This window comes from Chiloscyllium plagiosum, chromosome 42, assembly GCF_004010195.1.
Source record: "Chiloscyllium plagiosum isolate BGI_BamShark_2017 chromosome 42, ASM401019v2, whole genome shotgun sequence".
Lineage (NCBI taxonomy): Eukaryota > Metazoa > Chordata > Chondrichthyes > Orectolobiformes > Hemiscylliidae > Chiloscyllium > Chiloscyllium plagiosum.
This window is the reverse complement of record NC_057751.1, coordinates 15,465,498-15,477,719: the sequence shown is the minus strand read 5'-3', so window position 1 is coordinate 15,477,719 and position 12,222 is coordinate 15,465,498. Positions and strand designations below refer to the sequence as shown.

At 42.2% G+C, this 12,222-nt stretch overlaps 1 protein-coding gene across 2 annotated transcripts in view; it reads right to left on the bottom strand.

Moving 5' to 3' along the window:
* The window catches only part of LOC122543175 (phytanoyl-CoA hydroxylase-interacting protein-like), a 52,451-nt gene that overhangs the window by 2,710 nt on the left and 37,519 nt on the right, over positions 1–12,222 (bottom strand). For both annotated transcript variants that reach the window (XM_043681597.1, XM_043681596.1), the window contains one exon: positions 3,999–4,173. In XM_043681597.1, coding sequence (XP_043537532.1) covers positions 3,999–4,173 — 175 coding nt within the window. The remainder of the gene's footprint in view (positions 1–3,998; positions 4,174–12,222) is intronic.

The following is a 12,222-nucleotide window of genomic DNA, read 5'->3' as shown; positions in this document are numbered from 1 at the left end:
AGTCCTCAGATTGCTCAAACCACTCATTCCTCATCTTAAGTTTATGCCCTCTGGTATTACACATATCTGTCACAGGAAAATGATTCTCACATTCTCTAGCTGTACCTCTCATAATCCTGTGTACCTCAATCAGATCATCCTTTAGCCTTCTTTGCTCCCGGGAAAACAAACCCAGCCTATCTGAGACTTTAACATTCTAACTGAGACTTTCATCCGAGGCAACATTCTGGTGAATCTCCTCTGTACCCTCTCCAGTGCAATCACGTCCTTCCGATAGCGTGGTGACCAGAACTGTACGCACAGTATTTCATCTATGGCCGAACCAATGTTTTGTAAGGTTGTTACAAGATTACCTTGTTCCGATATTCTATGTCCCAGCTAATTAAGGCAAGCCTTCTTCACCAGCCTATCTCCCTGTGTTGACACCTTCAGGGATCTGTGGACCTGTGCGCCAAGGGCCCTTTGTTCCTCTGCATTCCCTAGGGGTCTACTACTCAGTCTGTATATCCTTCTATTATTGGATCTCCCAAAATACATCATCTCGTACCTATCAGGATTAAATTCCATCTGCATTACTCTGGCCAATTTACCAGCTGATCGGTATCAGACTGCAGCCTGAGACCATCCTCACTGTCAACCTTTTCTGTATCTGCAGATTTACTAATTATACTTTCTGTGTTTCACATCCCAGCTATTAATGTACATAACAAATAGCAAGGGTCCCAGCACTGATTCCTGTGATACACTGCTTGTCACAAAATCACAAAAAAGAACCCTCCACCATCACCCTTTGCCTTTTATTTGTAAGTCAGTTTTGCATCCAGTTTGCCAACTTGCTTTGGATCCCACGGAGCTCTTACCATTTGGACCAGCCTTCCATGTGAGACCTTGGCAATGGCCTTAATGAACCACATCAATTATACTTCCCTCATCATTATATGTACTCACCTTTTCAAAAAAATTCAAATTAAAGAGGATCTCCAGCCAACAAGTCTGTGCTGACTATCCTTGATCAATCCTGCCTTTTCATTGATTCATCCTTTCCCTCAGAATTTTTTCAAATAATTTTCCTACCACTGACATCAGGTTAACTGGTCTGCAATTACCTGTCCTGTTCCTCCCACCCTTCTTAAACAAAGGAACCACATTCGCTATCCTGTAGTCATTTGGCACTTCACCTCTGGCCAGCAAAGTATTAAATATCTCAGCTGTGACCTCCCTTGCCTCCCATTATAATCTGAGATACATCTCATCATGGGCCTAGGAATCTTTGCACCCCTGCGTCCACTAACACATCTAATTTCTTCTCCTTATTAATCTTAACATGCTCTCGAACTTCACCATCCCAACTGAAATCTCCAACTATAAAAATCTTTTTCCTTTGTGAACACAGATGTGAAATATTAATTTAAGAACTCACCCATGTCCTCTGGTTCCATGCACAGATTGTCCCTTTGATCTCTCAAAGGCTCCACTTTTACCCAGGTAATCCTCTTGCTTTCAATATACTGATAAAATACTTGGGGTTTTCTTTAATCCCATCTGCGCAAGATATTTCATGGCCCCTCTTTGTCCTCCTAACTTTTTTAAGCATCTCCTACACACCCAATACTGCTGAAGGGCCTGCCCATTTTTAATACTCTGAACTGAACATGTGCTTCCTTCTTTTCCTTATCAAACTCTTATTGTCCCTTGACATTCAGGGTTCCCTGCACCTGCTTTCCTTGCCCTTTACTCTTAGAGGAACATGCTGGCCCGAAATACTCAGTATACTATTTTAAAAGACTCCCACCTTTCAAGTGTAGTCTTACCTGTAAGTGGCTGCACCCAATTTATACTTTCGGATCCTGTCTATTGATATTGAAATTGGCCTTCCCCAATTTAGACACTTCACTTCTGCACTATCCTTATCCCTTTCCATATTGACTTTGATGTCATTTGAAGAGTTATGGTCACTATCCCCAAACTGTTCACCCACTGACACTTCAACCACTTGATTGGCTTCATTCCCTTCGGTTAGGTCTAGGTCTGTCCCATCTCCAATTGGACTATCTCTGTCCTGGCACAAAAAACGTTTTTGGATCCTCTGAAAAAATTCTACCACACTAAGGCAAATCCATTTACTATTAACCAAGTTGAAATCCTGACTAAAATAACCCCAATTTCTCTCTGGGGGCGTTGCATTGTTGATAAAGGGGATAATCACTGCAGTGATGAAGGAGGATGCCTTATAAAGCCTTGCAAATTAGGCCATCTGAGTAGAGTTTAGAAAGACAAAAAAAAAAAGAGCCGACCTCTTTACTGGATTATACTTCAGGCCTCCCAACAGTCAGAATGTGATAGAAGAGCAGATATGCAGGCAAATCACAATGCCACGCACGAGTATTCCTAGAAATGGCATTCCAACCGGAACTCTCTCAACAAACACATTGAGTTAGACCCCATCTACCATCCCCTGAGAAAAGGCACAGGAAGTGACTTCACCACAGGAAATGACATCACCAACTCAAAGAAACCCAAACATGTAAATAGTAAGGAGGAATTTTCAGCATTGCTTTGCCTGAGGCCCACTGAAGGTGTTACCTAGTAGGGTAACGAAACGTCTAGAAATGAACCTTCCAGCTCAGCGAACCTACATCCAAAAGAATTTATACAGTTGAGCTTTCCAGACCTCCCACGTGCCTTAGCCTACCAATGTATTCTGCAGCGGCTGAACTGTCCCAGCATTCCTTATTTATCTAATAGGACCTTACTCCTGACTTTACATCTACTCTGTGCCCCATCCCCCCGCCAAATTACTTTATAACCTCCTCAGCAACGATATTGGACTATTCCTGTTCAAGTGCAACTCACACAGCTTGTCCAGGTGCCATGTACATCGGAAACTGTCTTAGTGATGCAAAAATCTAAAGCCCTTCCTCTGACACCATCCCTTTAGCCTTCCCCCAATTTAGAAATATCTTCTTATACCTATACTCAGCAGCGCATGGCTGTGGAAGTAATCTGGAGATTACAACCTTGGTAATCTTCCTGTTTAATTTCTGTTACAGAACCTCATTTCTTTATCTTCCCATGTTGTTAGTACCAACGTGTGCTATGACAGCTGGTTGTTGCCACTCTAAAACATCCCTAACTCTGGCAAAAGGGAGGTAACATACCATTCAAGGGTTTGGGAGCAGGCTAATATTTACAAAAAAAACTCAGTTTTACTGTTCATTGGGTATTTTGGGAGGAGGGTTAATGTTTACAGAATATAACCCTTAACATTCACAAGATATTTCAGGGGAAATGTTAATATTTACAAAATATTAGCGAGCATTAATATTTACAAAATAATGCTCTGCACATATTCATAGTATATTTCAGGGAAAAGTACTGATACTTACTGAATATTACTCACAGAATATTTCAGGGGATAGTTTTAATATTTTCAGAATGTAACTCAGTCTTAATATTCTGAGTACTTCAGGGGTAGTGTTAACATTTACAGAATATCACTCGGCATTAATTTTCACTGGTTACATCAGTGGGGAGTGTTAATATTTACTGAAAGTAATTGTTAATGTTAATGTTTACAGTATATCACTCATTATTACCATTCACAGTATTTTAGGGAGTGGTGGGGGGTTAATAGCTTGCAGAATATACTCAATATTAATATTCACAGAGCATTTCAAAGTAAGGGTTAATATGTACAGTACATCACCCAGTGTTCATATTCCTATTTTATGTTCATATTTGACGCTGTGTTAATATTTACAGAATATAAAGTGTCTTTTTGGGGGGGTAAATCTATGTTCATACCCGGTCTGGCCCAAATGGGACGACAGACCAATAGCAAAGTGGGTGACTCTTAACTAAGATGGCACTGCAAGCCATCCAGTTTAATGCCAAGAGCAGGCAACTAAAGCTGCACTTGCTGTTGTCACCCAAATCCCATTAAATAATAAATGAAACTCTGTAAGGAAACCGGTTGGTGTCTGATTTCATGTGCTCACCTCCAGTGCAGAATTCCACCACCTCACTCCAGTCAGACACGAGGTATTCTCCGTCGCTCTGCTTGATGGCAACCTGGACCGCGACGCTGTACTCTGTGCGGGGGCTCAGGAACCAATGTCCTCGCACTGTCATCGGTAGCGCCACAGCTTTGGCCACCAGTTTGGTAGGGACATCCTGAATAACCAAGAACATCAGAATAACCTTCGCTGATTTAGTGCCCCTGCATATTGGAAGAACCCATGTCTATACATGCAGGACCTAATGAGTGGTGCGATTTTGGTCTGAATGCCTAGACAGCTGGAGTACAAACGGTTGCAAGTCTTGCTTGTTCAGCTTCTTTGATCAACCCTGTGTGGACATCTCCACTTTGCAGAATATCTTGTAACCGGAGGAGATATATTGCCTGTTCACCGTAATGATATCAGTGCCGAGAGGGCAAAATGTTTCAGGCTGTTTGCGGAGAAGATTGAGAAGGAAGATGTTTAAGGTGGAAGACGAGAGTGAAAGCAGTCCAAGTGACACAGTGGATAGCTACACTGGGATACGGGCCAACAGAAGCTCGGAGTTTGGCTTCCACCCATGGACTTAAGAGCCAAGGACGCTGCATTGACAGTGCGACCAGGTAGGTTGAGGATTAATATGTTTCAGTGGCAGGCTACACAAGGACATTCCTGATTGCAAAAGACAACAGTAAACTATTGCTGTACTTTGCTGGATGTTAGCATGGATCAACACAGAGGTCCCCAGTTGCCAGTGTGCTGTCTGGAAATGGTAATTGTACACAGAGAGAGAGACAGAGGGAGGGTTGCAGGATAATCTTATCAAGGGGGTTGAAATGACAAATTAGTTTTAAGTTGTGCTATATCATTTAATGAGGTAAGCCCAGAAAAAAGGGGAAAATAAACTGAAAATTGGAGCTAGAGTTTTCGGGTGGAGGTGTCAAGAAGCACTTCATCACACCATAAGGTATTTAAAATCAGGGACAAAAAGAGAAATTGCTGGAGAAACTCAATAGGTCTGACAGCATCTTTGCAGAGAAAGCAGTGTTAACATTTCGAGTCCAGTGACCCTTCTTCAGAACAATACTTAGGAAAAGGCAATGTATGTGCTAAAGACAGGGAACGGAGGAAAGGAATGAGTGAATAGTCTGAGCTACTACTGCTTCTGAGGAAGGGTCACTGGAGTCACAGTTATCGAGTTGTATAGTGGAGAAACAGATCCTTCAGCCTGACCAGATATCCTAACCTAATCTCATCCCATTTGCCAGGGTTTGGCCCATATCCTTCTAAACCCTTCCCTTTCATATACCCATCCAGATGCCTTATAGACCAGCCTCCACCACTTCCTCTGGCAGCTCATTCATTACACACACCACCCTCTGCGTGAAAACGTTGCCCCTCTGGTCCATTTTAAATCTTTCCCTTCTCACCCTAAACCTCTACCCTCTAGTTTTGGACTCCACTACCATGGGGAAAAAGACCTTGACTGTACACTGTTTCCGTGCCCCTCATGATTTTATAAACCTCTAATAAGGTCACCCCTCAGCCTCCGATGCTCCAGGGAAAACAGCCCCAGCCTACTCAGCCTCTCCCTGTAACTCAAACCCTCCAACCCTGGCAACATCCTTGGAAAGGGTTCAAGTTTCACAAAATCTTTCTTATAGGAGGGACACTGGACTCTCTTTTCTCTCCATAGATGCTTCCAAACTTGCTGAGTTTCTCCAGCAATTTCTGTTTTTGCTTCAGATTTCCAGTGACCGCAGTTCTTTGCTTTGATTAAAATCTGGAATGCTGTCCTCTAAAAATACTTCGGATACTGAGGATGCTTGGAAAAGAAACTGCCGTGAACATTCAAGTGGTTTTCTTTTGACTTCATTTGCAATGTCTAAAATACAGAATCGCATTTTACATTGTGATGATCCAATCTTGCAAAATCGTCTCTGTCCCCCTGACCTCCCCAACCTTTTGGGTCAAAGTTCTTCTTCATTTGTGATTTCGGCAAATCATGGAGCCATTTTGCCTTGTTGCAGTGCGTGACACTACTAAGTGCACCGACCCGATATAGCTTTGCTTAATGAGGTCCAGGCAAAGAAGCAGGGAGCTTCTCACTGACCCGTGAAGGACTATATGATCAGTTCAGTATGTGGAGGTGCCTCAGCCAAGAGACTTTGAATTCCAATTAAGCTCAGCAGAGCGTATCTTACATTACAGCCTGAACTTCGTTTTCTGTAGGATAATGGTTTCTTCACAGCCTTCATTACTGCAGTTAAATGAGCGCTCAACTGCTTGTGACGGGTTTGGTGTCTGCACAGGGAAACAATGATCAACACAGGGAACAGTGTTATAATGCCATCGCCTTTGCAGTTTTCTGGTTAGGTGTAAGCTTTATTCTTTACCACAATGCAGACTGGTTCACTGTAGCCTGTCAAAGAAGGAAATCTGCCATCCATACCCAGTCTGGCCTACATGTAACTCACAGACCCACTGCAATGTGGTTAATTCTTCACCTGTCCTCTGAAATGACTGAGCAAAGCGCTCGGTTCAAAGGCATTTAAGGGTGGAAATGCACATTGGCCTTGCCAGCTAAACTCATGTTCCACAATAGATTAAAGGGACTAATTGTATGTTTCCACTCTCTGTTTCATATTTTTGCTACTTGATCTTTCTCCAGTCACGTTCAATACAAGCCAGGCCCAAGTTCCTGCCTAATGCCCAATCATCACCAAGCCATAATAAGCAGAGTCCTAGAACAAATATAAGTATTGAGTACAAAAACAGGTAGAGTCGCTGATTCTTTACAAAGCTCTAGTTAGGCTCGAACGAGAGAACTGAGTCCAGTTCTGGTCACCATACTTAAGAAAGGATGTGAGAGTGTGAAAGGAGATTGACCAGAATGGTTGCTGGGGTGGGGAATTTTAGCAACAAAGTTAGGTTCGAGAAGCTGGGGTTGATCCACTCAGGGAAGAGGAGATTGAGGAGTCAAGGAGTTTTGATAGGGATGAACAAGATTATGGCAGGCTTAGGTAAAGTAGTCAAAGGAAAGCTGTTCCCATTAGCTGATGGCACAAGGACTGGGTTGATTGTGAAGAAAGAGAGATTTAAACTATTTGGCAATTAATACACGCCAAATGGGAGCCAGAATTGTTTTAGATACTGGATGCTAATGAACTGGAACTCGCTGTTTACCAGAGTGGTGAAAGCAGAGGAGATGAATGATTTCAAAAGAAATTTGGACAGGTGATTCAGAGGAAAAAAATAACCATCAGGACTCCAGGGGTAGAATGGGACTGACAAGATTGAAAATTAAAAATCTTCAAATATCGTTACTGATATTGTTCCTCATTGCAGATGTTGGCAGTCCTGGGTATTCCAACATTTTCTGCTTTGGTTTTGTCACTGAAGATGCAGTGAGGTGTGACATTGGTGAGTGTTTGAGTCCAAGAAATCATTGGACATGCATTTTTACTGGACTTCCACCTTCAGTTCATCTTCACTCAGTTTAGTCACAAGCAGCAATATTCTCAGTTTGCCTCTGCTGTTGTCCTCAGGACAAGTGGTCATCAGAAGGACAAGGTAGTTTAAGAGTCTACAAAGGGAACTAAATTAAGCAAGCGGGGGAAATTTTGGTTAGTAGAGTACACTGCGATGTACATTTGTCTACTTCAGCAAAAAGAATGGAAGGACAGTCTTTGAATGGACAGCAACTCTGAATTCTACAGAACACAGGAATCTGGACATCTTGGTACATGAATCACAAAACAGGTTTGTATAGAGATGCAGCAAGTGATTAAGAAGGCAAATGCATGTATTGTGAAGGGAATAGAGTCTAAACGAGTGAGAGGGGAAAGATATAAAAGGGACCTAAGGGGCAACTTTTTCACGCAGAGGGTGGTACATGTATGGAATGAGCTGCCAGATGAAGTGGTGCAGGCTGGTACAATTGCAACATTTAAGAGGCATTTGTATGGGTATATGAATAGGAAGGGTTTGGAGGGATATGGGCCGGGTGCTGGCAGGTGGGACTAGATTGGGTTGGGATATCTGGTCGGCATGGACGGGTTGGACCGAAGGGTCTGTTTCCATGCTGTACATCTCTATGACTCTATAAGTGTTGCTACCATAGTACAGGGTCCAGTGTCTGCATCGGGAATGTACAGCTTTGGTCTCAGGAACAATGCATAGAAGGTTCATTTAACTGGCCCCCAGGTTGTTGGGGTTGCGGGGTTGGGGGCGCAAAATGGTTTATTTTAAAGGTTGGACAAGCTGGGCAATTGTACTGAGCATGGAAGATCCTGAGGGGAATTGACAAGAAAGAAACTGAGACAATGTTTACCCATGTGAGAGAGTGACAGCTTGTCAATAGTGGTTGGGGGGTGCAGGGTGCAGCGATTGTCTCCAATTAAGAACAGAGATGAGGAGAAATGCTTTTCTGTCAGAAGATTGTATGTATTGGGAAGTCTCTTCCTCAGAGAATGGTAAAAGCGTGGACATTGAATATTTTAAAGTCCGAGGTAGATAGATTCTTGATTAACTAAAAGGTTAATGGGTCTCACAGGGTAGGTGGAAATGTGAAATTGAGGCCACAGTCAGACCATTCATGATCTTAGTGAACGTGGAGCAGGTTCGAGGAGCCAAATGGCCTTAATCATTTGCTCCTAATTCTTAAATTGTGATACCCATATAAGGCAGGTGCACTATAAATTTAATACATGCTCATGAATTATGAATTTGGTAATCAAGAATTCAACAATCATTGTTTCTGCCTTGTTCATTGTGTCAGCTGTGGCTCAGTTGGTAGACCTCTTGCCTCTGAGTCACATGGCTGTGCACTTGAATCGCAGTGCAGGACCTGAGTGTGGATATCAAGGTTATTGCAGTCTGGTACAAACTGCAGCCCCAGCTGCCTTCTTGGGCAGAGATATAAAATCTCATTGCATTAAATCAAAGTCAAGCAGGTATTTTGTCTCAAATTTATCCTTCCACCAACATCACAGGAAAGAGATTTTCTTCAGACCCTATGTGATTGTGATTATAGCAAATATTCATATACTCCTGAGTGTGAGGACATTGAATGTGAGGGAATTGTGAACTGCTACCTCTGTTCATATCTAGCAGATACAGTAATAATCTGAGGCTAGATTCTGCCAGGAATTCAGCTATGTACGATGGTTTCCAAGGCAACAGATGCTTGTGGAGCCGTTTTTTGTGAAACTGGAATGCAGGTTGAAGCAAGGGAGGGGAGAAATAAAACAAATTAGCTATCAGAAATGACAAGGCTTTGATATCCTTCATCGACCTCAGTATTTTTCACAAGTCAGGATTTTATAAAGATGCAAAGCATCCAGCTTTTAAATATAGACATTAAATGCATCAGTAGAAGAAATGGTGCCTTTGATAAGCCAATACGGGGAGCACAAGGGGCATGTGTATGGTGTAACAGCACATTGCTGTTCGTGCAAACTGTCATGTATCAGTAGCCAGGAATGGGTTGTAGACCAGAATCCATTTGAGGGTACAATGTGGTTTATAGAGAGAATAACAGATATTTGGGAGTAATTGGCAGACTGGATTCAAATTGAGGGGTTCAGATGGTTTATATACAGAATAACAGACACCCAGGAATGAATTGCAGGTTGCAAACAAATTGAGGGGTCCTGGTTGGTTTATGTATAGAATAACAGATAATTGGGAGTGAGCTACAGATTGGAAAGGAATCAAAGTTTTCTGGTTGGTTTATATGTAGAATGACATACATGGCAGTGAATTATAGACTGGAATTTAATGAAGTGTTCGGGTTGTTAATATATAGAATAATAGGCAACCAGACTGAGTGAGAAACAGGAAATCTAATTCAGGGGTCTAGGTGTTTTTTTTGTAGAAGAACAGAAACCCAGCAGTGAATTACAGGCTGGTTTCAAATTGAGGAATTCTGGTGGTTTATTCACAGAACAACAGGTAGCTGGCAGTGAGTTGAGGGTTCGATTTGCTTTATATATAGAATAACAAATACCTGGGAGTGAGCTACAGAGTTGGAAACTAGTGGTGGGGTTCATGGTGTTCTGTGTACAATAACAGATAACCAGGTATGGGAATGAGATATAGACGGTATCTAATTAGGGGTGGAGGGAAGGGACTTTATATCTCGAATAACAGAAATCCAGAAATGAGTAACAAGCAAGAATCTAGTTGAGGTGTTCGGGTTGTTAGTGTATACAAATCCAGGTGTGAATTACAGTCTTAGATCTAATTAAGGGGTTGAGATGATGTATATATAGAACAGATACCCAGCAGCGAGTAACAGACAGGAATCTAATTGAAGATTCAGTGTGGTTAATATATTGAATAATCATAGAGTTATACAGCACAGAAACAGTCCCTTTGATCCAACCAATCCATGCTAACCATAATCCCAAACTAAATTAGTTCCATTTGCCTGTGCTTTGACCCACACACGGGAGTGAGTTACAGACAGGGATCTAATCTCGGGCTTCAGGATGGTTTATATATAGAATAACAATACCAGGGGACGAGTTGCACATTGGAAACAAATCAAGGGGTTCTGGTTGGTTTATATGTAGAATGACAGATCCCCAGGAATGAGTTACCGACTGGAAACTAATGGAGGGTTAGGGTTATTAATATATAGAAATACAGGTACCTGAGAGTGAGTTACAGAATGGAATCAAATGGAGGGTTAGGGTTGTTAATATATAAAAATACAGGTACCTGAGAGTGAGTTACAGACTGGAATCTAATTGAGGGTTTCAGGTTGTTTATCTAAATAATAACAGGTACCCGAGAGTGAGTTACAGACTAGAATCTAATTGAGGGTTTCAGGTTGTTTATCGAGATAATAACAGGTACTCGAGAGTGAGTTACAGACTAGAAGATAATTGAGGGTTTCAGGATGTTTATTTATAGAATAACAAGTACCCGAGAGTGAGTTACAGACTGGAAACTAATTGAGGGTTTCAGGTTGTTTATATATATAATAACAGGTACCCGAGAGTGAGTTACAGACTAGAATCTAATTGAGGGTTTCAGGTTGTTTATATATATAATAACAGGTACCCGAGAGTGAGTTACAGACTGGAAACTAATTGAGGGTTTCAGGTTGTTTATCTATATAATAACAGGTACCCGAGAGTGAGTTACAGACTAGAAGATAATTGAGGGTTTCAGGATGTTTATTTATAGAATAACAAGTACCCGAGAGTGAGTTACAGACTGGAAACTAATTGAGGGTTTCGGGTTGTTTATATATAGAATAACAGATACCTTGGAGTGAACTGCAGACACATCACCTGTGTCAAGCTGGTTAGAGAAAACATCCCACGTGAATCGTGGCTGATTATGTAAGAAATCAATCTGTGTCAGTCAGACGCCCCCAGAGTGCAAATGATGTTTCCATTGCGGGGGTTTGAGTGAGCTGCAAAGTGGGAGAATGCCAGTGCAATTAGACAGGAGCTGATGGCTTTCATTCCAAATCATTACAATAAGTAATGTGTAATAGCAGCAATGTTCCCTGGGGGCAGCTTCTGATCAATTGTGATTAATTGTTTTCTAGCCCACACATATTGTCGACAAGTGAGAGCGAATGAGCTGGAGGGACGGGAATCTCTGAGCCCTGTTCAAATTGTGAAACAACCTTCTTCATATTCAGCAGGTGTAGCCTCAGCTGGAGGAGAGAGGAACAAACAATATCTCTCTGTTGTACGACTTAGTCTTCGCCAGCTCTCCATCCTTGGCTGGCTCGGCCACAACTTGCTGCAATGTGAAGCAGAACCTTGGTTTGTGCACCCTCTCTCCATCTCTGTCAGCCATATGGCTCTCAGTGGGGAAGCGAAAATCTTCAGGTGTTAATAACTCATGCGGGAAATGCGCCAAGCTCACAGCACCTGGCTACTGTCTCCCATCTGCAGGTTTCTGCTGAATGGTTCTTGCTCTCCTCCCAGGAATGGTAAAGCAGTTCTGGTTTGTACAGCTTGACCCAGCATGAGTCCACACCTTCAGTACAGTAGGTCATTATGTAAGTGGATAGAAGGGGGTGCATTCATAAATCTCAGCCTAACTATGTATCGGAGTCATTGTATTGAGGAAGAGTGAGCATAGCAAGAACTAGCCAGATCTGAAGCAAGACATCCAGTCTTACCTGGCAGCCTTCACTGCAACAAGGACTTCGTAGAAATGGAGAGTGTTTGAGCCATTTGTACCAGCATTGTTT